Raw genomic sequence first — 27997 nt, forward strand, 5'->3', positions numbered from 1 at the left:
AACTTTTAAACTCGTCTTGTATGGAAGAAAATAAGAAATCCACGTCAGTCCAGGGTCAGCAGTACCTTTATTTGATTTCAAAATCCCATCAGGTCTCAGGGTACTAACCTCAGGAAGAGATGATCCAGGTTCAAGGTAATCTAACTCTGTTCTGACACCTCTTAGTTTCAGATTTTACATCTAGAAAAAAAACCTCTTTAACAGCCAGGATTTACAGTTTATACATTTGATGGATTCACCCGGAGAAACCCTGTAACATTCCTTCTGCAGCGGCTGATTGGTGCCTTTAAAAAATGTTGAGCAGCTCAGTTTTACCACGGCCGGCTCTGCTCAGGTAAAACATCTTCAATGTGCAGTTTTTACATTTAGTAAATATATATATTTATATTAACCATTTACAATCCTGATTATACATCTAATTAGCAAAAAATGCAGGCACTTAACTTCCCAAACTTCCTCCGTGCCCATAAATAGGAAAAACTCCACCCCTTTACATAGAACTATATAATAGTGCTTCAACATGAGAGCAGTCCCAAGCTTCTGATCAACCACAGTCTGCAGTCACAGCCACAATTACAACGCTTATTGCATATCACAGTCTGGCCGTCTGGAAAAGACAAGATTTAGCAAAAAATATCTTTATGGTTTTAACAGATGTAGGGAACCACATAAATCTGCACACAGCCGGCTGCTGCCAGAGACGGTTCAGGCGAGTCCTGGATCAGGAACTGCATTGTCGAAAGAGAAACAGACTCTGAAGACAAGAAATAAAAGCTGTAGGATGAAGGATGGAAACTGAAAGACACGAGGTGTTTCCTTCTGCAGAGAGAGGTGATGATAAACTCAACCCACATGTATCCAACTTCACACCGTGAGTCTGAAAGGTCACTTGTTTTCAGAACTTGTGCGATGAAGAAGAATCGAAGACTTACCGATGATCAAAAGGACACTTTCTATGAAAATCTACTCCTCTGTTCTCAAAGCGACCGACCCAGAGGCTGAAAACGTTCCCGTCCTGCGTCCCGTCCTCATGAGGAGTCACTTCATTGATCGCTTTCAAACACCTGACGATGAGGATGAGTGTGACAAACAGGGATTGACGTGTAAAGGGAGATTCTGCTGCATAGAACAGTAACTGCAGGTAAAAGTAGGTTTTAAAAAATAACACTTTGTTTCAATCCTCTCTCAAACAAAGGAAATATTAAAGGGCCAGTCTGGCATTTTAAAACAGGGGGTCCTTTTTAGAGACTTCAGGGTCATGGAGACAAAAAAAAAGCAGACTCTAATCGCTGCAGGGTCACCTTTTGGGGCACATGCACCCAGTCAAAGAGAAGCCACTTAAAGGGATAGTTCCCTTTTTTTTAAAAGAGGGAATCTGGTCAGTCTTGGTCGAACAAGAATGGAAGCTAGACTATCAACCACTGCAGACGGGGTCAGCTCTACCACATAACTTAGCTCCTTTAAAGTAACTCAAACCCAAACAATGATGTGGGTGAAAGTGAACACTATTTAAAAATGATTCAGAGTTTGGACTTTTTCATTTCAACATTTTTTCTCTATTCTGACTTGTTGTTCTCTGAATTCTGTCTTTAATCTCAGAATACGGACTTTTTTTTTTGCTCAGGATTCTGTGAAAAAGTCAGAATCGAGAAATTGGAGTCAGAAATCCGGAATCAAAGTCAGAATCTTGACCCTGTCTCAGAAATCTGGAATAAAAGTCAGAATCTAGACTTCTTCTCAGAAATCTGGAACCAAAGTCAGAATCTAGACTTCTTCTCAGAAATCTGGAACCAAAGTCAGAATCTAGACCTCTTCTCAGAAATCTGGAATCAAAGTCAGAATCTAGACTTCTTCTCAGAAATCTGGAATCAAAGTCAGAATTCAGAGATAGGAGTCAGAATTCCGGAATCAAAGTCAGAATCTTGACCCTGTCTCAGAAATCTGGAATAAAAGTCAGAATCTAGACTTCTTCTCAGAAATCTGGAACCAAAGTCAGAATCTAGACCTCTTCTCAGAAATCTGGAATCAAAATCAGAATCTAGACTTCTTCTCAGAAATCTGGAACCAAAGTCAGAATCTAGACCTCTTCTCAGAAATCTGGAATCAAAGTCAGAATCTAGACTTCTTCTCAGAAATCTGGAATCAAAGTCAGAATTCAGAGATAGGAGTCAGAATTCCGGAATCAAAGTCAGAATCTTGACCCTGTCTCAGAAATCTGGAATAAAAGTCAGAATCTAGACTTCTTCTCAGAAATCTGGAACCAAAGTCAGAATCTAGACCTCTTCTCAGAAATCTGGAATCAAAGTCAGAATCTAGACTTCTTCTCAGAAATCTGGAATCAAAATCAGAATCCAGAGATAGGAGTCAGAAATCCGGAATCAAAGTAAGAATTCTGGAATCAAAGTCAGAATCCAGAGATAGGAGTCAGAAATCGAAAATCAAAGTTAGAATTTCGGAATCAAAAGCAGAATCTTGACCCTGTCTCAGAAATCTGGAATCAAAGTCAGAATCTAGACTTCTTCTCAGAAATCTGGAATCAAAGTCAGAATCCAGAGATAGGAGTCAGAGTTCTGGAATCAAAGCAGAACAGTATTTAAAATGATTCAGTGCTTTACTCTGACTTCAGAAAGCCCGTTCGTTCGTTTGTGCACCTCTCATGGACACTGCACATGTATGTTCTTGAAGGGGAAGCCCGACCTGAAGTAAACTCTGCAGCCGTCACTGTGTCAACATTTGTTGCTCAACATTATGTCATCTGCAAAAGTTTCAAAGTGAACAGCATTAGTGCAAAATTCAAGTTGACTCGTACATCATAAACCTGATTTAAGGAGCTTTCTGACGGCAAAGTAGAGGACTGAAAAATGTCCACATAGAGCGCACGCTTACATCGACTTCAGAGTTTGAGTCAGAGCTGACCCCGTCTGCAGCATGTAGCCGGTTTCTCAACAAAGGGGCCGAGCTAACCAGGATCCCCTGTGGGTAATTCACTTACTACTGGAAAGTACCTCAAACAACCCCACTTAAAAAACAACAAACTATCCCTTTAAAGTTCTTGTTTTTGCAGCTGATAAGCTCTGACTCTTATTTCAAGTGTTTGACATCAAAACAGAAAGGATCCCATCAGGGATAAACACTTCTTCTCAGAGTGTGCTGCATTTTTAAAACAAGAATCAACGATTACATCTCTCTCTTCAAAGCTCCACCAGACTTCAAAGACAGAAACAGTCATTTAAGCTCTAAAGTTTGAGGTCAAGAGGTTACTTTTTAGCATAGTTGTGCAGCAGATGGATATTGTGTTGGATCAAAAACAGCAAGTTAAACGCCGGAGTCACACAACAACAACATCCATTCAGGAGAAAGCCAACAACACGTGTCCTCTGAAGGGTTAAATGACCGTTTTTAAGAATGGAGTCTGGCTGTGTTGGATGGACGGAGTTAAAAACTAAATGACCGTAACAAAAGAAGGTCCCTCTCTGCAGGGAATCTGATGTAATGTTGTCTTGAATGTTAAATTACAAACTGATTCTGTCAACGGCAAAAACAAACACCCCTTGGAGATGTTCGCCAAAATCAGAAACTGGACCTACGAGTTAATTCGACCCCAAAATGTGTAAAAATATATCCCCGGTTAAAAACACCAGAGTAACCCTTCACGTCGTTGAGTTCTCTGATTATTTATTGTTGAAGGAAATAAAACTTGAGCAGCGATAAGAAGCAGAACTGCTCCAGAGTCTCAGTCTGTAGTGTAAAAATCAAGCTGTCGTCTGGCACCAGGGCCGATCACTGCTTCAACAAGTCTTTGAGCACAGCTCCAGCACTGGCCTCCGCTGAGACCGGCACAGGTGTGAAGGTGGGCAGGGCGTCAGAGATGGGCTTCATCAGCAGGTGACCTCCTCCTGAGCCTCCGGAACCAGAACCGCTCATCAGGGGGACCGCGGCCGAGCGAGGGGCCAGGAATGGGTTAGAGTCTCCGGGTCGCCTCCCGATGGCTGCAGCTCCTGTGAGGAGAGAGGGATGAAGTTTAAATCTGATCTGAAGTGTTCAGGGAGGTCAGAGAGAGCTTCCTGTCTGACATGACTTATGAAGAGCTCAGGAGAGAGGAACATCCTGGAGGACTCGTTTACCCAGGGCAGCGCTGGAAGCAGCACCGGTGGTTCTCCTCGAAGGCGGGGCGCTCAGAGGCTTGATGTCGAAGACTGAGAGCTTGGGTGCAGGCAGAGAGGGGGTGGACTCGATCTCCAGGAACTTTACGAACATCTCTGAGAAGGACTGCAACAACAGAAGGTCAGGACAGTGAGGGGTTACTGAGATTAGTCACTGTGACAAGGGGTCCAAAATCAAGAGTTAGCTTCTGGATGACTTCCTTCATGCAGATTTGTTCCTCAAGTGCACGTGTGATCTAAAACAGTGTCAGCTGCACGGTCAGATATCATAGAGAGGAATAAATCATGGTCAGATTACAGCTGATTACAGCTCCAGTGTTGCGCCTGCTTTTGCTCTCCATACAGACTGTTTTTCCAGAGCCTGGCCAACACGACTCTACGACTACAAACAGAGGAGGAGCCAGAACTCTTCCCACGCTCCAGATAGAGATCAGGGTGAAGTACAATGTTGCAAAAAACAAACAATGTTAAAACCACAGACTGTGTAAATAATGGAAGTGGTATCAGTGACGTCACCCATCTGTTTCTGAAGCGCTGTCTTGAGACCAATCGGCGGCGGCGGCCATATTGGAAATGTTGAATGACAACATAACTGCTGTCGAGCGAGTGTGACGTAAAGAGGCGGGCTTTGAGCCTCCTAGCCAATAGGGATGGGGACTGATTTTCAAATATTGGAATATTTGTTCACTTTGTAAAAATTGAAGAGTTACTTTGAATATTTTCTCATTTTAAAAGTACATTTTTTCCTCATTTTAACCGGTGCCTGGTTGTAATACGGTGTTCCCGCCAGACGGTGGCGATAGAGCGTCTTAAAGCTGTTTGCTAACCGCAAAATCAGCACCAGAAGGAATACTGGCAGAGTAGCATCATGCTAACAGAGCTAACACCGGACACGAACGCCACATTGGAAGGATTTCACCTGCTGTGGGCGGACAGGATACAGGAGAGCAAGACTGAACTGACTGGTGAAGAAGGCCAGCTCAGTCCTGGACCCTGTGGAGGTGGTGGCTGACAGGAGAATTATGGACAAGCTGTCGTCTCTGATGGACATTTCTTTTCTATATATATTCTTGTTAAAATTCTTGTTCTGTACACCTTCTTGTTTGCTGCTGTAACTCCATGAATTTCCCCGTTGTGGGACGAATAAAGGAGGATCTTATCTTATGTGGTTTCCGGTACTTCCAGAGCCAGCCTCTAGTGGACACTTGATGAACTGCAGTTTATAACACTTCCGTTATTGGCTTCATATTCTTAGACCAGAGGTTGCCGCTTGGATAAAACTTAAGGTGCTGTTTCTTACGGTGTTGAGTCCTGGTCCGCTCGTGGGCCTCTGAGGAGTGTTCGGGACGCTTTGTGCTCCTCTGCCTCCGAGCCAGCTCGACATCCATCCTGTCACGCCGTGTCGTCCATCGTCCTCCAACATCTGCAGACAGAAGGTGAAGAATTAGAGACAAATACTGATGTTAATGTCCTTTATGAGACCAAACAAAGAGTGATCCATCAGAGCAGGTACAGTTAACATGACAGTCTGTTTACTCCGGCTATTTTTAAGTAGATTTTCTTCTGTTTTTAAATAAGTGCTCTGATTGTTTCAGTTTCCTCTCTGCCTGCCATCGCTCTCTGGAAAACGATTTTGTGGGCCGTTAAGCTCAAACACAGGCCGCCTGATTCTCTGCTGACAGCACACACTCTCCCCTCCTCCTCATCCACGGTCATTCATACTCCCTAATCATCCACGTCATCCGCCTGGCAGGGCTCAGCGTCAGCGACCCTGCACTTCAACACTGAGAGTGTGCGCCGCCGCTGAGGGAGGAGGATACTCGCTGCTCCTCTGAGGCCGACTCTGAAAACCGGTCTGGCTTTGTGTGGGACGCTTGGCCCGCCGCGAACACGAGTTGAGTGGAAAATTTAAACGATGTTAACAGAAGACGAGGGAGACGTTAAAAAAAGAAAATGGAACGACCTCCAAGACAATAAACTGAGTCTTCTGAGGAGTTGTAATTGCTTTCGCCCCTCACGCTGTATCTGTTTCCCTTTAAGAGTGTTGGGTAATTTTCTTTGGAAGCACACACCGCCTGAAGGTCTGGATCAGGAGAAAGCTCTCTGCGTCAGGGCCGAGCTCGCTGAGGGTTTCACTGGAGTTAAAGGTCAGAGTTCAGCAGAGAGTTTAATGTTTGCTCAGAGCTGAGAAAGGTCGGTCACTGTTACAGGTCAGAGCGGTCCGGGGAGGTGAGTAAATAAAAGTACAGTTCTCTCTCAGAGCAGATTAAAGGAAGGCGAGGGAAGAATTAAAGAGTCATTAAATTGTTCACAGACTCTCATGCTCCCCAGAGGACGACTCAAACGAGGATAGAATCTTTCCAGGCCGCAAATTAACATGTCTCTTTTTTGGGATATGTCGCAACAACTCCTGGAACACACTTTCATTCAGACGGTCCTGCCCCCCTCAGGATGAAGTGTGATCACTTTTATTATTACCCGGCTCTCTTACTGATCTACCGGCTGTGTAAGATGCTTGATTCTGATTGGTCAAAACCCAACACCAGAGGCAGACTGATCACACGTCATGTCAAATCAATGCACGGAACAGAGTTCTGGCTCATTCTGCTTCTGCTTGTTGACACCACAGACCGTAAGGTGAGGGGACACCGTTAGTTTTGTTAGCATCACATTTAGTGCTGGGCGATGTTGAAAATTATGTTATCATGATAAATATCAAATCATGATTTCATTTAAATGTAAAGTCAGATTTTTGCTCCTGAGTGAAAGTTGAAGACAGTTTGTTAGTTTGTGTCTGTATTTAGTTTCTGATGAACTTCTTGAATCCATCATTTCTGACGGTGTTAACAGGAAGCAGGTCTTTAATGTAAAATGAGATTTTGTGAAGTTTTAGTTGGTAATTCTTATTTTACTCAAGTTGAGGTTATTTCCATAATTTGATTTAATTTTACAACAAATATTTAGCAAATTGTGTTCTGTGTATCAGTTTAGTAGAGTATTGTTTTGAGTTGTGCTCTCCCCTTTAAGGTTACTAAGGGTTACAGGCAGAGTGATGTTGTCTCCCACAGTGCAGTGAATGCATCACGGTTATTCAGTGTTCAGTTGTCCTACGGTCGAGGTGGACCTTAAATCCACAGCAGAAGTTGTCTCTGTGCTCTTCCTTTACCCACATCCTGAAAGTATATTTAATGAAGTGTATTAAGTGTATATTATAGTCAAGCCTATTTGTTGTTTCTTTGTATTTATAGCTAAGGTTATTGTTATTATATTTTTTATTTTATTTTTTATTGTAGTTCTTATTCTTATTCCGATTCTTATGCCTTGTACAAAGAGAGCACAGTTTACTAAAGTCAAATTCCTTGTGTGTTCAAGCATACTTGGCAAATAAAGCTGATTCTGATTCTGATTCTGATTAAAGCTCCTGTGAGGAACTTTCTGCTTGTATTGATTTTGGCGCCCCCCTGTGGACTAAGTGATCTTGCTTATTTTGTCCTGTACATGTGTAAATTATGTTATCTCCTCCTGCTTTCAACTAACAGTCAACTATTTCACTCATTAAGAATATTTACTGCAGAGAAAGGGTTTTTCTTGACGTGCTGTGAATCACCTCATCTGACACCTACCCTCACACAGCGATTTCAGGCTTTAAAATAACAAAACAGAAATGATCAATACCTTTTCAAACTATCTTGTTTGCTTTTCTAGGTCATAAAGAGGCGTCACTGTTCATGTCAGTCCATTTCATGACCACTCAAAAACTCCTCACAGGAGCTTTAAGTTAATAGTTAACGCAGAGAGTCGACACAGTGTCAGACTAACGACTCTGCTTTGAGCTGCTAGGTTTTCAGTTGTCTTCTGTGTCGCTGTCGCTCGTTTCAGATGTGTCAACATTCTGCTCTGAACGTCTTTAAGCCCCGCCTACCTCTCACCCTGCGACATGATTGGCTGTTCAATGCCTTCTTCGTCCTCTGTCGAATGTTGGGTGGCAACTAGCGTTTAAGGCTCATTAGCCCCCCTCCATTTAAGTGGCCGGGGGTGTAATTACAGGTTTATTTATATCGATTTTTTTCTCAAACATTCTCTATACCTATATCGAGAAAAATTATAACAGGATAATTATAGATATCGAATTATCGCCCAGCACTAATCACATTAGTAAACAATGCGGCTTAAAGGTGACATATCATGCAAAATGGACTTTTTAATGGTTCTCTAACTGAAATCTGTGTCCCTGTCTACAAACCCCCTGAGAATGAAAAGACTCCATTCTGCCCCTGTTCTGATTTCTCCACCTTTCTGTAAATGTGTGTGAAACCAGCCGTTTCAGACTTCAGTGTTTTTGTTACGTAACAACAATATCCGGTCTGTCACGGAGTCAGAGCTCGGAGCTTGTTCAGCCCATAGACTGTATAAAATAATACTGAACCCCTCCTCCGTTTTTCATTCCCTGCACACATGTGTGCTAACAAGGAGCTTAGGAGGGAGGCATGCTAGTTGTAGGCTGTCTTAATAAACACAAAGGTCGGTTTGACTCCCCACGTCTGCAGATTTGAAGATCTAGTGGATGATTTTTATTTGTCATGGATAAGTGCTAGCGCTAATTAGCATAGCCACATAGCTACATGTTCATAGCTGTAGCTGTGTACCAAGACACACGTCGACATGCTGACAAATAAAACAACAAGAAACACTAAATCTGTGACCAATCCTTCAGAAAGGTCCTGCTGCCTTTCTGGTAGAGGTCGGTTTTACTCCCCACGTCTGCAGATTTGAAGATCTAGTGGATGATTTTTATTTGTCATGGATAAGTGCTAGCGCTAGTTAGCATAGCCACATAGCTACATGTTCGTAGCTGTGTACCAAGACACACGTCGACATACTGATAAATAAAACAACAAGAAACACTAAATCTGTGACCAATGGTTCAGAAAGGTCCTGCTGCAGGCGCCTCTCCCTCAGGATCAGATTCTGGATCAGATTCAGAGGGTTGAAGTAACGTGATCTCTGAGCAGACGTGTATATTCAGACAACATGTAAACATTAGATCAACGTGCCGGAAAGCCGAGGCACATCCACTTCCTGAGGGGGCGTGGTCAGAGAGAAAACAGAGTGTTCTGAGGAGGACTGAAGAAGAGGGGTTTTCAGGCAGACCAAAATCTGATTTTAAAGTGTTTTTTTGAGCATAAACTTTAAAGACATGTTTTAGGGACCTCTTAGACCAATATGTATTGATGAAAAAAGCGTGATATGTCCCCTTTAAATTGTTAGTTTCCGTTATCATCATATTGGTAATGTCAGCTCAGTGAAATCCGTCTCTCACCTTATCCACGTCTTCCCGGGTCAGACCCAGAACACTTCCCATGAGCCTCAGCACGTCCGCACGCTTTGTTTTGGGTGTGTGGAAGTATCCCAAGAACAGGTTTCGCATCAGGACTCTGAAAACAGAACAACATGATGGGATTCAGGGCTTTGATTATTAATGCAGGAGTGGAGTGTAATTATCTGTCCCATCATCATCATCATCATCATCATCATCCTGTAAACTTTTAGAATAGTTAGCATTTCACTTAAAGCTTCTTTTTCCTTCATTTCATCCAAAAATTCATCAAAGTCCTGCCGTCACCGTCTCACCCTCTCAGACATAATTACATTTCCATGATGCTCTAAACCTGTCAAACTACGAGGGTTCATTTCAGTCATTTTTGGCCCCCCGATGAAAACCACATGTGCTCTTAATCGTTTAATTTAAATGAAATAAATGAAGGAATGTCAGATTTCATCCAGAGACGTCTGCACTTACTTGTCTATCTTCCCCTCTGTGCTGTTCAGGAGGTTCATCAGCTTCCTCTGAGCCTCCTCCAGCATCTCCTGCCTCACCTCCACTGCAACACAGACAGAAACAAACATCAACATTCAATCTTTGGCCACATGGGAGAAGGATGAGAGGATGAGAGGATGAGAGGATGAGAGGATGATGATTCAGCTCTCTTCTGGGTTTTGCAAAGATCATCTTAGAGTCAGAAAATGAGACACAACCTGGGCGACATCTCAGACATACCAGCGTTATCTTTTCACAGCTCAGACTGTAACGCACAGAATTCCCACAGCTCGCCGGCTATTAATAGACCTAATGTAAGTTTCCCATAGGTGACTCTTCGGTAAAGCAAACATACTGCACGGCTTCATATCAGCTGTGATTGAGTACAACGTTTGAGAGCGTGAAGCTAAAAGAAATAGAGTCTGGGAATTCGCTGTGATGTAATGTTCACGTCGCGTCTGAGAGAGATTACAGTGAAATCTGCTGAGTGTGAAATAAAATACAGAGTTTCAGTCATTGTTCTCGAGCTGTTTGTGAGACGATGGCGGGAACATGTGAAACCATAAAGACAGAAATATGGAGAGGATGTTCAAAGGCCGCCTGCAGCGTACAAAGAATGGCAGATGCATTTTATTAGAGCTTCAAAATAAGGACAAACAGAGTAGAGCTTCAGTCTTTAGATGGATTTACGGCCGCTGTGTGAATGTATCCTGAGACTCTTTAATCTCTGCTCTCACTTTGATTCTTCAGCTCCTCCAGTTGCTCCTCCTTCAGGTCGAGCTGATCAGTGAGACGAGACGCTGAGTCCAGAGCTGCGTTGGCTTCATCGAGGTTTATCTAGAAGAGAGGATGACACAGTCTGTTATCTATCTGTAGAGACATTTCAGAGCTAGAAATCTGTCTTAGTGTCCAACATGTGGCCTTCTTGTTAGAGGAACATGTATTCATTGATCAGTCAGATTGCTGGTGCACCTGAAGTGAAGACGCCTGGTCTTCCACCCGCTCTGCTTTCCTCCTCCACTCCTCTTTTTCCTTTTTGTGCTTCTCCAGCTCTGAAGAGTACATGGCTTTCTCCTCTGTTCGGGAGAGAGATGATAAAAGTATTAAACGTTTGTGCAAAGTATTCTGACTGTGACTGTCTTTGCACGGATAGAACTTGTGACTAGCCTTGTTGAAACTGCTCCAGCACCATCTGCAGGTTGGAGAGCGACACTGCGTACTGGTTGACCTGCTCCTGTGAGGTCCTGAGACGAATCAGAGCCTCGTCCCTCTGCTTCACCGCTCCGCTCAGCTGCTCCTGCAGGGACTCCACCTGCATGCTGGCCTGTTGGCTGCAGGAAGCAGGACCAACAGAATCAGAATCATGAAAGAACATCCTGCATTATTCATCTATTACTCTAAATCTTATAGGCTTTGCTCAGTGTCCAAGTGTTTGAATTTGAGACCGACCTTGACTTCTCCACGGCGCTCGAAGACGAAGCCAGCTTCTCGTCGAGCATCGCCACCCTCCTCCTCAGCTCCGTCTCTCTATCCTCTGCAGAAAGAGCCTCTCTGGTGTACGACTCCTCGATCTCCAGGAGGTGATTTCGCAGCCTCTCCAGCTCCAGGTTGAGACGCTGCTCTTTGTCCCTCATGTGCTGAAGCTGTGAGGGAGACAGAAAGATGATTTCATTCAGTATGCATCATGAATCTGATATATGCACAAAAGTGTCAGACTTAGAGATCATGGGTTGGCTGTGAGCAAACAGACATGCCATTGGGTTAAAATCAAAGTGCAGTGAGTCCTCCTACCTCGGTTTGAACTGCAGTCGTCTCCATTTGTTTCTGCTTCAGCGCCATCATCACCTGATCCCTCTCCTGCTGGAAGGCCACGGCTTTATCCTGCATGGACTTGAGTTCGTTCAGGAGCTGGTTCAGCTCGCCCGACTTCCCCTGAAACACATGGAGCAACTTTCATCAGGAAGGCGAACCTTTAAAGTCTTACTTCACACATTTTGAGGTGACATTCAGATTCGCTTCAGCCTGCAGCAGTAACATGGGCTGTAATACCTTAATGTCACCACTAGGGGCGAGGCGTTTGATCAAACAGGACCACTAAAAGTTCTTCTTCTAAGGTCAGACTGTCATTTTAAGTGACTAACATCACTACAGAGAGGATCCCTACAGAATGAGACTGCTTTAAAAAGAGTGAGATCCTTTTAAGTGACCCTAAACATCATTGCAGTGATCTCAAGTGAAACCTCTGACGTCTTCACACTGACCTGCTCTTTGTCTTTGAGCATCCTCTCCACGGTCGCAGACTTCTCGCTCACGGCGCTCAGCTCGAACTCCTTCTCCCTCAGCAGCAGAGAAACCTGCATGTTGGTTTCCTGCAGCGCTCTGAACTCCGACTCCTTCTCCCTCGAGCGCGAGGCCACCATCTCGTTCTCCTCCTTCAGCTTCCTGGCGTCCAGCTCCAGAATCAGCGCCCGCTCCTTCAGGTTGGTCACCGCCTGCTTCAGCACCTCGTTGTCGTTCTCGCGGTTCCGTAGCGACTCGCTGACCTGACTCAGCTGGTCTCCTTTGGTTTTGATGAGCAGGTCTTTCTCCCTCACGGACCTCTGCAGGGTCTCCAGTCTCTCTCTGATCTGCCGGACCTCCTCGGCTTGACTCCTCTGCTCCATCTCGGAGGCGGACGCCGAGTTAGAGAGGCGGTGGTTGTTCTCCTGGATTGTCCTGATTGTGTTTTCTCTCTCAGCCAGCTGAGCTCGCAATCTCACAATTTCCTCCTGCAGCGTCTCAACATCAGACGCCGGTCCACTGGGAGCTTCAGCCCTGAGAAGAGGTCCGCTCGGGGCTCCAGCTTGGAGAAGGGGTCCGCTGGACTGAGCAGCTACGACTTCAGGAGTCTGTGCCACGCTGTCCAGTTTACCCAGCAGGACGTCTTTGGTGGAGCTGAGCTGGGTGATGGTCTGCTGCACGTGAGCCAGCTCCTGACTCAGAGTCCCCAGCCTCCTCTCCTTCTGCTCGTAGCTCTGGATCAGACGCGTGTAGTCCACGGACAGCTTGGAGCTGCAGTCGCTGTCTTCGGACACCTGACCCTGCAGCTTGATCAGCTCCTCCTGCAGCTGAGCCGACTCGTGCTGCATGTTCTTCACCGTGGTGATCACCTGCTGCTTCCACTCCTCCATCTTCTTCACCTGCTGCTTCAGCGTGTCCCTCTCCTGCAGCAGCTCCTCGAACTGGTTGCTGCTGACGCCTCCGGAGCCGGGTCCTGACTCTGACCCGGAGGCCTGCAGGACGGTCACCAGGGTTTGGCACTTCTGGGTCAAGGCATCGATCTCTATGTCCTTCTCCCGGATGATGCGGGACAGGTTCTGGATGGTCTCCTTGAACATCTCCTGGCTCCCTGAGGGGTCGCTCATGTTGAAGAGGCGCTGGTTCTCCTGCTGGAGCTTCAGCAGAGCCGCCTCCTTCCCCGCCATGATGTCCATGAGGCGGTGATAGTCGGAGCGGAGCTGGCTGTTCTCTCTGGTCTTCTCGTTGAGCACGGCGAGGACCTGCTCTCTCTCCACCGCGTACGCCTGCAGCTGCTGCTGCAGGAACAAGACGTCCTGACTGCTGTTTCCACCCAAAGACACTCGGGCATGAAGCGCCTGGATCTCCAGATCCTTCTGCCGGATCATCTGGGAGAGTTTGCCCACTTCATCTCGAGACACCACGAGCTGATCCAGCTGTTTGGTGAGGATGAGGTTCTTCTCGTTGAGCTGGCTGATCTCCGTCTCCTTCTCTTTGATGCCTCTCACCAGTTTCTCGATCTCCACCTTCGACAGGTCGTGCTTCTCGTTCCCGTTCTCCTGATTGAGCGTCTGAGTTTTCTCCTCCTGCAGGATGACGTCTCCCTGCACAGGAGGAGAGTCTGCTCGACCTCGACCCTCGCTGAGCTGCTGCAGGCGTGATATCTCCTCGTCTCTGGCGTGGATGAGTCTGTCGTAGTTCAGCGTGGTCTGCTGGTTGCGAGCGTGCGCCTGCTCCAGCTCGCTCTGCTGAGCCTGGAGGGACTGCTGCGACTGAAGGAGGGAGGCCTGCTGCTCCTCCGTGGCCCTCCTCAGAGTCTGGACCTCCTCCTCCACTCTGTTTCTGGAGGACTTGAGCTGCGTGATCTCCGTCTCCAGCTCTGTGATGATGTCTAAGGTCCTGGGCTCGGACAGAGGCTGAGGTCTGCTCTGCTGGTCCCTGAGTCGATCGATCTCCTCCTTTAGGTGACTGTTCTCCTCCTTCATGCCTCCCAGCTGTCGGTCCTTCTCCTCCAGCGCCTGCCTCAAAGATTCAGCCTCCTTTGTTGCAACTGAAATGCTGTCCTCCATCTCCGCCTGCAGGTCTGAGGCGTTCTGTTTCAACGTGTCCATGAAGATGTCTTTCTCCTGCAGCAGATCCGTCAGCTGTTTCTGCCCGGCCACCGTGATGGACAGCATCTCGTTGGTGTCCCTGTGATCGGAGGCTAGCTGCTCCACGTCTCTCTTCAGCTGAGAGATCTCCATGTCCTTCTCTTGGTTGAGTTTGATGGCTCGCTCGTGCTCGGTCTGCAGAGCCGAGGCGTCCATGGAGCGAGCTCTGGTCAGCTCCTCGATGGTCTGCTGGTACTGCTTCGCCTGCTCCGTCAGCGTGCTCTCCGCCTGCCTCAGCTCAGCCTCCAGCTGGTTCTTCTCCAGCTTCAGAGCTTCGATACGGGTGTCCTTCTCCCGCACGGTTCGGTTCAGACCCACGTGGCCTTCCTTCGCCTGCCTGTTCGCATCCTCGCTCTCTGCCTTCAACCTCCTGTTCTCCATCTTTAACTCGTAGTCCTCCCCCATCACCTTCTCCGTAGAGCTCCTCAGCTCCTCCACCTCCCTCCTGAGCTCTGACAGCTCCCTCTCCTTCCCTGCCAGCTGGTCTTCAGTCCCCTGAGCTTCAGTCCCCCTCTGCCCGGTCTGATCCAGCTCAGCTTTAGCCGCAGACAGCTGCTCCTCTCTCTCCTGCAGAGTCCTCCTCAGCTCTGTGACGTCTCGGCGTGTGTCCCTGCTCTGCTCGTGTGCCTGTCCCAGTTTGTCTCTGAGCTCCTTCACCGTGGCCTCCAGCTGCTGTTTGCTCATGTGCAGGTCGTTCAGGGTGAAGGCGCTCTGGCTCATCTTCTCCTGTTGGCCCTCCAGCTCTCGCTCCAGAGCCTTCTTCTTGTCTTTGGTGGAGTCGAGCTCTGCGGTCAGTCTGTTCAGTTCGGTCTCTGACTCCTTCAGCTGCAGGCTGAGCTGCTCCTTCACTGAGATCATGTGCTGAAGAAAGACGAGAAGAAAACAGAGTCAGGGTCAGGAGGAGAGTTTTATTCAAATGTTTTAGTGTGAAGGTTTCTGAATATTAAACTGTCTGCAAGAGAGAACACAGACGGACTGAATCAAAGATGATGAAGTTCTGAGATCGATGAGCGAGAGAAAACATCAGAAATACTACAAGGAGGAGAAGAAGAAGGTGAAGGAGGATGAGGAGGAGGAGAGGAAGAAAAAAAGGGAAAAAGTGAGAAAAATAAAGATAACAGAAGAAAATAGAAGAGAAAGAGGGAAGACAGGTGAAGGAAAAGAAGGAGGACAAGAAGAAAGAAGGATAGGAAGGAGGACAATGAAAGGATGGGAAGAAGGGAGAAAGAAGTAAAGAAGAAGATGGAAAAGAAGGAAATAAGGAGGACAAGAGGAAAGAAGGAGAGGAAGATGAACAAGAAGGAGGAAAAGCAGGGAAGAAGGAAGGAAGAAAAGAAGGAAATAGTAGGTGAGAAGGAGATAAAGAAGGAAACAAGAACTGGGAAAAGAGGAAAGAAGGAGAGGAAGATGAACAAGAAGGAGGAAAAGAAGGGAAGAAGGAAGAAAGAAAGAAAGAAAGAAAAGAAAGAAAGGAGGAAAAGAAGGAGGAAGGAAGGAAGGAAGGAAGAAGAAGATGGAAAATAAGGGAAGAAGGAGGAAAAAATAAGGAGAAGGAAAAGAAGGGAAGAAGGAAGGAAGGCGAGAAGGGAGGAAAAGAAGGAAAGGAATAAAGAAGGAAAGAAAGGAGACAAGAGGGACAGAAAAGGAGGACAGGAATGAAAGAAAGAAGGAAGAAGAAAGTGCACAAGAAGGACAAGAAGGACAAGAAGAAATACAAAGAGAAAGAGGAGGAGAAGAAGTGTGTGTATGTCTGTGAACATATATTGTAGTTGATGTGTTTCTGTTTGTTATCTTGTCTGATCTGAACGTCTCACTTTAGCTCCGCCCCTTTACATCACACTTATCTGACTCCTGATTGGTCACTCGTCTCTCTCTCTGCACACACACACACACACACATAATAATGTGAAGCCAGGATGATGTCAGACCTGCGTTGCTTCCTGGTTCTGTCGGTCTAACTCCTCCAGCTCTGACATCAGAGTGTCTCTCTCCTCCTCCGTGTTCCTCAGCGCCGTCTCTCTCCTCTGGAGCTCCGCCTTCAGATCCTCCAACGCCTCGGGATCAGAAGACTCCGCCTCCTTACTGCTTAGTGCTTGTTCCTCTGCTTCTTTCAGTCTCTCCTGCAGGTTGAGCTGTGAGAAGAAAAGAACGGAATTAAACTTTACACTTCAAAAAGAAAAGTGACAGCGCTCTGACTTCATGATGATAAACAAACCTTTTCTTCTTCTATGGTTTCCTTTTCTTGTCTCAACGTCCCGATGATGGTGTTCAGCTCTAATATGTCTGCATGCTCCACCTCTTCCTTTGGTTCCCCCTGATAAACACAACATTACAGACATCATTAAAGTGTGTAACATATCTTTAACTCAGTGTACAGATACAGATCAAAGTTTGAAGTTACCTCCGACAGGTTTCTCAGTCTCTCTATTTCTGATTCTGCGTCTGGAAAGCAGAGATTATTATTTAACATGCAGGTTAAACATGAATGAAACAACCTGCAGCTGTGAGTAAAGACCACTGACGGCGTACCTGTGAGGTTTTTCCTCAGCACTTGGATCTCGTGGTCCAGCTGAGCTTTCTGCAGAGCCTTCCCCTCCTGCTCCTGGACCCGGGTCTGAAGCTCCACCACGGAGGCCTGCAGCCGTGTGTAGTTCTGCAGCAGCTCGGCGTTCTCCTCCTGGACTTCCTCCTTCTCCAGCTGCAGCGAGGCCTGTTTCTGCTGCGCCTCCTCCAGCTGTGCGGACGCCTCCGTCACCTGCTTCTCGTGTTTGTCCGTGTCAGCCTGCAGGGAGCTGACGGTCCGCTGGAGATCCACGAGTTTGGAGGCGTCTGATGAGGAAGCTGCTCGGCCTCCACCTGCAGGAAATGCTTCGTCTGTCACAAGCTGACCTTCTGCAGGACTGAGACAAACATTAGAGGTAGAGTAGTTGTCCTCACCGCTCTGCATCTGCTCCTCCAGCTCCTCTATCCTCTCTTCGTACTCGGCCAGCTCCTCTCTGTGCCGCCGCGTGATGTCGGCCAGCTTCTGCCGCTGAGCGTCCTGCAGAGCGGCCAGTTCATGCTGGTGTTCATCCACCTCGCTGCTCATCTCCTCCCGCAGCCCCTGTTTCAAAGCAGCAGCAACACCAGAGTTAGAGTCTCAGGGACACTACGGACTGTGCAAAAAGGCTTCAACATGTGAAAAGTCTTTACAGCAAAGAGTCGCTTCTTTAGCAACAAGTTAAATATCTTATATCTGGACATCAAACTGCAATAGTCAGAAATATGTGACTTTATAGCAGCTTAATGCTCCTTCATGCTCCTCTGAATGCAACAACGAAATGTTATAGATGTTATTTCTCATATGGTACAGGTTGAGGAGGCAGTTTGTGAAGTTTTATCCAAATAAAAACAGCTGACTCTGCTCATAATGAGGATAATAACGAGGAAGAAATCATTAAATTGTCACTTTTAGAACCAAAACAACGAGCTTTAAGAGGCTTTAAAAATCCACATGACTCAGAAGAACTTCAGATTTATGAAACAGGAATGATAAAGCTTGCTCAAGAGAAAGATTCAACGATAAAATAACTTTAATTCATTCTTGCAGCAATAAAAAAACTCACCTTTATAGTTCTTTGAAGTTTGAGAATCTCACTCTGGTCACCGTTTCCTCCTCCTGCAGCCGAGGACGCCTGAAGAAGATGAGAGGTGTGCGTCAGTGTTTTCTAGTATTGAAGGAAGATATTAAGATGTGAAACGCATCAAAACAAGCATCTCTCAACTCCGGTTCTCAAAACACTCCATTGACTCCCTGTTCAGTACAGAATCACTTTCAAAATCCTGTTTTAGTCCATAAAGCGCTCAATGGTTCAGCTCCCCAGTACATCTCTGACTTGCTCACAGTGTATAACTCGACCAGGATCCTTAGGTCAGCAGTTGGAAGTCTTTCAATCACACCCAGAGTATGGACCACAGTACCTGAAGGTCCGGTGAAGGGGCCTTCAGGTACTGTGGTCCATCACTCCTGTCTCCACTTTTAAAAAAGAACTCAAAACATATTTATTTTCTAAACTGTATGAATGAACAATATGATGACTGATGTGACTGGATGCATGTGCAGCAACACTTGCTGTTTGTTTGATTGCTGTATGCTATATTTGATGAATGTTGGGTGTATCTATTGTTTTTAATGTTTTTATGTTTTTAACTCTCCATGTAAAGCACATTGAGCTTACATGTAACGTCTAACATCTAAATAAAGTAATGCTTTCTTGTGATTGTCTCAACATTTTGGGATCCTGCACAGTTTTCTTCATGCAGCATCAAAATCTCAAAACAAAACCAAAGCTTGTATTTGAGCTCGAGTGCCGAGCTTTCAGGGTTTTAAAAGTGACAGATAAAGACGACACTCATGATGCAGATAGAGGGGAAAGGTCACCTGAAACTGTATCTAAAGATAAGTCACATTACAGAAGGTGTCATGTTTGTGTAATTCAAACTGAACCTTACAAATCAAATACATTTGATTTATTTAACTTCAGATAAATCCTCAGTTTGTTGCTTTAGACGCCGACTACTCTAAACACAACATACAGTGTGTGTGTACTGAGCCCTCAGGTGCTGGTGGGTGTATCAGTCTACAGCAGGTGTAGCTACATCAGCAGATTCCATGAATACCTGAGACATCCTCCTCCAGTGAGCCACCTCCGACTCCAGACGCATGACTTCAGACGACAGCCGGTTGATCTCCTGCTGCGACCAGAGGACGTCGCTGAAGTCCATTTCATCGCCGTGGAAGCCCTGGTGGGCCCCCGAGGGCCGGGACAGGTACGAGGAGACGGACGAGGAGGTGGTGGACGAGGCGGAGGTGGTGACGGGGAGCATCGCGGGACCGCCGGACGCCGACTGAGCCGACTGCTGCAGCTTCTGGAATTCTTCCTGGAGTCCGTTCTGCCGAGCTTTCAGGTGACTGATCTCCACCTGAGGACGCCAGAATCAGAATCAGAATCAGCTTTATTCGCCAAGTATGCTTGAACATACAAGGAATTTGACTTTAGTAAACTGTGCTCTCTTTGTACAAGGCATAAGAATCACAGAGATGATCAATCATCAGTCCTGGGAACTGTGTTGTGACATCCTGTCATTTTAAATCTTGTTGTTTTATGTGAGTAAATGACATTTTGCTGCTTTTGTTATGAATATATAATGCACATACGTCTTTCTGCTGCAGCAGGGATCTGTACTCTGCGGACTGTCCTTTAATCTGGATCTCAGACGCCTCATGCTTCTCCTCCAGCTCTGCATAAAGCTTCTTTAATCGCTCGTGCTGCAACAAAGAGAGAAAAGAGAGTTAGGCCATGACACAGAGAAAGGCAGGAAATGAACATCCTTCATGTCTTTGAAGGACGACGGTCTGAGGAGGTTAAGCAAAGAGGAGAGACGGTGAAGGACAACGCTGCAACACGACAATCCACTCACATCATGAAGAATAAGGATCATTTATGCAACATTTCCTCTTCTTTATATCAATTTTGGAATGTGTTTGTGTCCTATTGCTTTCTGACTTTCAGCTAAGACTCATCTGGTCTTTAAGGGCTGCGTTTTCCTGGATGGTTAAGTTACAGCTGGTCTCTAAAGCTTCCAGTAGAGGCTTCAAAAAAACAGAAGCTAATGCATGTTTCTTCTTGCTCTGCAGGAAACAGGAAGGAGAGTGAGAGACTGAGCCAAAATAATTTAGCTTTATTGACTTAACCTTTATTTCACCGTGCATGTACCTGACCAAAAACAGCAGGATGAAGTCTCACACGGAGCACCAACAACGGACAATAACAAGCAGTTGCGTCCTCAAGTGATACATTTGCAGCATTTAGCAGGAAACCGTGAACAAAGAGGAGTCAATGATCTTATACTCTGATATTTAAAATACTCCAAGATAAGAAAACTCTTTAATGTAAGGCGATCCTGCAGCTCAGACCAGGACGAGGGAGTAAAAACATTAAATGCCTATGTCATTTGGGGCAAAAAAGGGGCCTAGAGCGTGTGTTGCATAGTTCTTGCACACATAATAATCTCTCTGGTGCACAGGAAATGCATGCAAGTGTGTTCAAATCCTTCCTTTCATTCCAGAGCTGCGTCCTCGGCTGCAGAAAAGAGTCAAGTTAAAGTTTGCATGTGTTTCTCACAGAGTGACGGTGTTATAGAGGAAGGGGTGTGGGACGTATCTGCACCCTGATGATATAAAAAACATCCTGCACATAAAGCGATAGCATGAGTGGGTCTAGAAGTTAAACTGGAGTGGTTGTAGCACAGTCATCTTAAAGCCAGACCCTCTCTCTCTGTTTCTCTGCAGAGCATGTGATAGTAGAAGTCTCCTCCTGCAGGGATTAAACACTTCTTCTCTCTGCAGCTTCAAACACAGGTGAATAAAATAATGCTGAAACAGCTGCAGCAGAGTATCTGAGTCGCACAACCTGAATACAGCAAACCTATTTAAATGTAAATGTCTGCAGCTTCTCCTGCAGCTTCTCCTGCAGCTTCTCCTGCAGCTTCTCCTGCAGCTTCTCCTGCAGCTTCTCCTGCAGCAGAGAGTTCACGATGTGTTCTGTAAGCGAACGTGTCTCACCTCAGATTTCTGCGAGCCGAACGCAGCTTCCACTTCAGCCAACCTGGAATTGGACACCTGCAGCTCTGTGGCAGCATCTGCAGTTACAGGGAGAGAGACACAGAGATGAATAAATCACAACCAGCTGGAGAGGGAATATTCTGCATGATGCATTACTCCTCTCAAATCAATGAGGAATAAGATTTAGGAATAAGAAAAGAGATCTGTTTATTCTGTTAAATGTCACTTCTTCTAGAACACAAGCTTTGGATTGCTAAAACCAGAAACTAAGATTGTGACGACCTCAATCAAAGTTTGTTTGCTCAAAGGGTTAGTGTTTCTGACAGATTCACAGTGAGACTCTCTGAAGAGACAGTCCTCCTCGCTCATGTGAGTCCTTTTCTTTTAACCTCAAACATCTGTTACAACAATCAATGACTTATCAGCCTGCTTGTTTGTGTTTCAGCGAGCCTTGAGTCGTGTCTTAGACGGTTAGTTTGGCATTGAGTGTTGTGCTTGTTCTCTCTCTTTGTGTCTTTAAAAGTACTTCCATTCCTTTCTTTATACAGATAGTATTTCTATTTTTAGACAGAATTTATAGATTATATTTTAGGTTTCTACATTTATTGTCCTTACTGTCTTGGTGTCAAGTACCAGTGCAAGCTCACTTAGCAATAAAGCTTTCTTGATTCTTGATTCTTGATTGATTTATTCCTTTATTCAGAGCCTGATTAGCTGACACCGACACAGCAGCTACTCAAACACTACAAACACATCAAAGAAGACACAAAACTCTCCCCTGTGATCCCTCCAGGTGCTGCTCTCCTCAAACCTCTCTGTCTGGAGCGTCTGTCACATCGAGTGCTGTCAAAACCCTCAGAGTGTGTGGAGTGAGAGTGGGCTGTTAAACCCTCCAACACTGTCACACCATGTCTCCTTCACTACAGGAGACACTCAGAAGAGACAGAAACTGCTTTTGTCAGAGATCAAATAAGAGATGAAGAGTTCATTTGTAGAAACAGATAACTCCATTTTTATACATTTTCAAAAAACACATTTCTGTTTTATTTGATTCCTAATAAAGTTACATTTTCAAGATATCTCTGATTAGTAAAGTCATTTTGACTTAGTCAAAGTCACCCAACCTCTGTTGATTGATCTACCAGTCAGGGTAGTCAGAGGCAGACACCCTCTCCACTTTTAAGAGTAGACTTAAAACTTTCCTTTTTGATAAAGCTTATAGTTAGAGCTGGATCAGGCTTGGACCAGCTTTTGTCATGCTGCTATAGGCCTAGACTGCCGGGGGAACTGGCACACTGACACACTGGGATCCTACCTCACCCCCTTCCCCCCAACCCCTACATCACTTACTTTAACTCTGCCTGTCCCATTAAAGTTACTAACCATAGACCTTTCTGGAGTCCCTGAGCTCCCTTGTCTCGTAGATTCCTCTGAGCTGCCGTTGACGTCCTCCTGCTGTGGACGATCTGGACTCCAGCTGATACGGACGTGCTGGACTCCAGCGGCAACAGCTTCTACGACTCGTCTCATCACTATCACCTCTCTCTCTTACTCCCCTCTATCTGTCTTTCCAGACCCAACTCAGTCGAGGCATGATGGCTGTCTAACATGAGTCTGGTCCTGCTGGAGGTTTCTGCCTGTTAAAAGGAAGTTTGTCCTCACCACTGTAACTAGCTAAATACTGCGATGTGCAATGCTCATGATGGATTAAGGTGGGGTCAGACTGAGTCTTACCCTGTCTTGGTGTTGGGTCTCTGTTCATAATTTGACATAGTGTGGTCTAGACCTCCTATGTTTGTAAAAGCGTCTTGAGATAACGTTTGTTGTGATTTGGCGCGATACAAATAAAGATTGATTGATTGATTGATTGATACCAAAAGCTAGTATTACAAAAAAATATGTTTATTTGAAACATTTTTTTAATTTTTCAAAAGTGAGTCAACTGTTTTTGCAAATGAACTCTTCAAATGTAAAGACCTAAAAGTTTATAACACCTAAAAGACTTGTGAAGTGATTATTGTGATTCTGCTGAAGCTTATTTATGTTATCTGTGAAATCATTTGTGAGCATTGGTGTGACTTCAAACTCACAGAGGAGCAGAGGGGTGGAGAAAGCCCTTCACGTTAAAGGAGGGTGTTTCCATCCAGGTGTCAGTGTCCTCTGTGTTGTTGACACACAGATCAGCTTCTCTGTTGTTCATACTTTTTGAAAGAAGCTTCCTGTGTCCTTCGTTTTGTAAATAAATTCCAGTTCTTCTTGTTTTTATTGTGTGACTCCACTCATCCTCTAACCATCCTTGGGGAACGTCACAGTCATACAACGCCGGATTTGTGCAACAAACTAGGACTGAAATGGAAGAAAAGTGAGAACACTGCATGTCCTTTAACAACTTTTAATCTGGGGAATCTTGCACCACTTAACCCAGATCCATGCACCTTAGGAAGTGGGTTTGTCAGAGGCAGCAGTAGACCAGAAACTCCTGCACTCTGCTCTGTGAAATTCATGTTTTAGTCAGGAGAGTGTGTCAGCGTTGAAGTTATTTAGAACTCATGAGAGTTGTTCTTCACGTTTATCTCCAAACATTCAGGAGCTTCTACCCGGGGACATTTCTTCCTCTCTATCTGAGTCACACACCGACACACAGATCTGTACGACCCGGCTCACATGACAAACAAACACGCAGCGCCCGGCGTGCAAACAATTCTGAAGATCTGTTCAGAGCGATGTGATCTTAACAGCTGGACTGAGCTCAGCAGACACATAACAAACATAACTGCACACTGAACCCAGAGTGCTGCAGAGTATGACCCTGGTTTTTAAAGATCTGATTTGAGACTTTGTAATGATCTAAACTAGAGTTCCTGTTTGTTCTTTGAATTCACAGCAGAGATGGATTTAAAGTCTGAAACGTCCCTCCTCCCTCAGAGATAAGAACTCATGCTTCTGTGTTTTGAAGGGAGCAGTGAGTTGGAGATCTGAGACCAAAGTTCTCTTTGAGTCGATGCTTTATCTCTCCCTGTGCCGTCATACTGACGACACCTCTGAGTTTAAAACAGCTGAGGCGCTTTGGATACAAATAATCTTAAATATCAGTGATCTTCCAAATACTCAAACATCAATTTAAAATATGCATCGCTGTCTTCTTACACTCTACATGTCAAGACCTCCTTGCCTGTGTCTACCTCCCCCTCATGAACCTGATCACCCTCTCTGATCAGCTGACACGGTTTACCCAGAGCCGGTTTAGCACCCTCTCCTCTTAGAGGAGGACTCAGTGTCCATGATTTACAAAAAGAATGTCAGATTTTGATTCATCAGACCACTTCCCCTCAGTCCATCTTAAACGGGCTCAGGTCCAGAGAAGTCTCTGTGTTTCTGGATCAGGTTTATATGGTTTCCTCTTTGAATGGTCCAGCTGGTCCACAGTGACAAACTGTGTTCACTGACAACGGTTTTTGAAGTCATTTTCAGACCATGCAGTGACTTCCACTACAGAGACACATCTGTTTTTAATGCAGTGACTTCCACTACAGAGTCATGTATGTTTATAATGCAGTGACTTCCACTACAGAGTCATGTCTGTTTAATGCAGTGACTTCCACTACAGAGTCATGTCTGTGTTTAATGCAGTGACTTCCACTACAGAATCATGTCTGTGTTTAATGCAGTAGCTTCCACTGCAGAGTCATGTCTGTTTTTAATGCAGTGACTTCCACTACAGAGTCATGTCTGTTTATAATGCAGTGACTTCCACTACAGAGTCATGTCTGTTTAATGCAGTGACTTCCACTACAGAGTCATGTCTGTTTATAATGCAGTGACTTCCACTACAGAGTCATGTCTGTGTTTAATGCAGTGACTTCCACTACAGAATCATGTCTGTGTTTAATGCAGTAGCTTCCACTGCAGAGTCATGTCTGTTTTTAATGCAGTGACTTCCACTACAGAGTCATGTCTGTGTTTAATGCAGTGACTTCCACTACAGAGTCCTGTCTGTGTTTAATGCAGTGACTTCCACTACAGAGTCATGTCTGTTTTTAATGCAGTGACTTCCACTACAGAGTCATGTCTGTTTTTAATGCAGTGACTTCCACTACAGAGTCATGTCTGTTTTTAATGCAGTGACTTCCACTACAGAGTCATGTCTGTTTATAATGCAGTGACTTCCACTACAGAGTCATGTCTGTGTTTAATGCAGTGACTTCCACTACAGAATCATGTCTGTGTTTAATGCAGTAGCTTCCACTGCAGAGTCATGTCTGTTTTTAATGCAGTGACTTCCACTACAGAGTCATGTCTGTGTTTAATGCAGTGACTTCCACTACAGAGTCCTGTCTGTGTTTAATGCAGTGACTTCCACTACAGAGTCATGTCTGTTTTTAATGCAGTGACTTCCACTACAGAGTCATGTCTGTTTTTAATGCAGTGACTTCCACTACAGAGTCATGTCTGTTTTTAATGCAGTGACTTCCACTACAGAGTCATGTCTGTGTTTAATGCAGTGACTTCCACTACAGAGTCATGTCTGTGTTTAATGCAGTGACTTCCACTACAGAGTCATGTCTGTTATTAATGCAGTGACTTCCACTACTGAGTCACGTCTGTTTTTAATGCAGTGACTTCCACTACAGAGTCATGTCTGTGTTTAATGCAGTGACTTCCACTACAGAGTCATGTCTGTCTTTAATGCAGTGACTTCCGCTACAGAGTCATGTCTGTGTTTAATGCAGTGACTTCCACTACAGAGTCATGTCTGTGTTTAATGCAGTGACTTCCACTACAGAGTCATGTCTGTCTTTAATGCAGTGACTTCCACTACAGAGTCATGTCTGTTTCTAATGCAGTGACTTCCACTACAGAGTCATGTCTGTTTTTAATCCAGTGCCTTCCACTACAGAGTCATGTCTGTTTTTAATGCAGTGACTTCCACTACAGAGTCATGTCTGTTTTTAATGCAGTGACTTCCACTACAGAGTCATGTCTGTTTTTAATACAGTGACTTCCACTACAGAGTCATGTCTGTTTTTAATGCAGTGACCTCCACTACAGAGTCATGTCTGTTTATAATGCAGTGACCTCCACTACAGAGTCATGTCTGTTTTTAATGCAGTGACTTCCACTGCAGAGTCATGTCTGTTTTTAATGCAGTGACTTCCACTGCAGAGTCATGTCTGTTTTTAATGCAGTGACTTCCACTGCAGAGTCATGTCTGTTTTAAATGCAGTGACTTCCACTACAGAGTCATGTCTGTTTTTAATGCAGTGACTTCCACTACAGAGTCATGTCTGTTTTTAATCCAGTGCCTTCCACTACAGAGTCATGTCTGTTTTTAATGCAGTGACTTCCACTACAGAGTCATGTCTGTTTTTAATGCAGTGACTTCCACTACAGAGTCATGTCTGTTTTTAATACAGTGACTTCCACTACAGAGTCATGTCTGTTTTTAATGCAGTGACCTCCACTACAGAGTCATGTCTGTTTATAATGCAGTGACCTCCACTACAGAGTCATGTCTGTTTTTAATGCAGTGACTTCCACTGCAGAGTCATGTCTGTTTTTAATGCAGTGACTTCCACTGCAGAGTCATGTCTGTTTTTAATGCAGTGACTTCCACTGCAGAGTCATGTCTGTTTTAAATGCAGTGACTTCCACTACAGAGTCATGTCTGTTTTTAATGCAGTGACTTCCACTACAGAGTCATGTCTGTGTTTAATGCAGTGACTTCCACTACAGAGTCATGTCTGTGTTTAATGCAGTGACTTCCACTGCAGAGTCATGTCTGTGTTTAATGCAGTGACTTCCACTACAGAGTCATGTCTGTGTTTAATGCAGTGACTTCCACTACAGAGTCATGTCTGTTTATAATGCAGTGACTTCCACTACAGAGTCATGTCTGTTTTTAATGCAGTGACTTCCACTACAGAGTCATGTCTGTTTTAATGCAGTGACTTCCACTACAGAGTCATGTCTGTTTTTAATGCAGTGACTTCCACTACAGAGTCATGTCTGTTTATAATGCAGTGACTTCCACTACAGAGTCCTGTCTGTGTTTAATGCAGTGATTTCCACTACAGAGTCATGTTTGTGTTTAATGCAGTGACTTCCACTACAGAGTCATGTCTGTGTTTAATGCAGTGACTTCCACTACAGAGTCATGTCTGGAAACACTTTGGACCTAAAGGTATCTTCCTGCCTGTGATTGAATCCTCACCTGGAGAGGTGTGCTCTACCTTCCACAGGTGTGTCAAACTAAGTGTTCCACATGCACACACACTTACCTCCTACTTCCTCCACCCCTTCCAGCAGCATGTCTTTGGTAAAGTTGGAGATCTGTCCCGATAGAGAGGTCAGGCTCCCTCCGACCTGGCCCAGGGACTGACCCAGGCCGGAGCCGATCCCACCCAGCCACGATGTCATCTCCTCCGGGCGTCCCAACAACAACAAAGCGGGGCCGAGGAGGACGAGGGGTCGGGGCTAACTAGCTTAGCTTAGACTCCGGATCTGAGGACTGTGTCATGAAGCTGTGAACTGGACTCTACAGAAACATGTAGATCAGGTTTAAGGGTCTTAGAGGAAGTGGTTCTGAGGCACAGAGACTCATTAACTCAGGTAATCACAGCTGATCGGCCGCCTGGAGGAATTTATCAAGCTAGCTAACTAACCGACCAAACATGGCGACAGACCGGCTCCTGGGTCAAATAACGGATCAGGATTCAGGTCCCTGTAGTCCACTTAGAGTCCTGGAGGAGGTTTTCAGGAGGTATTCAGCCCCTCAGAACAACACAGCGTCCAGAAAGTGCCACCTCAACTGCAGCCATTATTATCAGCTCGGCTGCGGCTGTCAGGTTTGACGTGGACACAGAGAGGGCCGCGGTGCATTGTGGGATACTGGAGGACCAACAATCCAGGGTGCGTTCAGGGACCTCACATAACGGTGGGAGAGTGGAAGCTCAGCTGTTTGTTGAACAATAACACTAAATATTAT

At 45.3% G+C, this 27997-nt stretch overlaps 1 protein-coding gene across 1 annotated transcript; it reads right to left on the minus strand.

Moving 5' to 3' along the window:
* Positions 1-48: 48 nt before the first annotated feature.
* Positions 49-27889, minus strand: trip11 (thyroid hormone receptor interactor 11). Its single transcript, XM_034675393.1, has 21 exons — positions 27291-27889; positions 21013-21089; positions 19606-19716; positions 19068-19370; positions 18014-18082; positions 17346-17511; positions 16938-17264; positions 16810-16850; positions 16624-16722; positions 16337-16540; positions 12243-15269; positions 11773-11913; positions 11431-11624; positions 11149-11312; positions 10954-11057; positions 10719-10818; positions 9964-10045; positions 9484-9598; positions 5464-5586; positions 4125-4269; positions 49-3998 (listed from the first exon to the last, which is right to left on the minus strand). Exons 1-21 carry the CDS (start codon positions 27427-27429, stop codon positions 3781-3783), a joined length of 5949 nt encoding a protein of 1982 aa, XP_034531284.1. The 5' UTR covers positions 27430-27889; the 3' UTR covers positions 49-3780.
* Between the last annotated feature and the right edge of the window lie 108 nt (positions 27890-27997).

Source organism: Notolabrus celidotus, chromosome 22 (assembly GCF_009762535.1).
Source record: "Notolabrus celidotus isolate fNotCel1 chromosome 22, fNotCel1.pri, whole genome shotgun sequence".
Classification (NCBI taxonomy): Eukaryota; Metazoa; Chordata; class Actinopteri; order Labriformes; family Labridae; genus Notolabrus; species Notolabrus celidotus.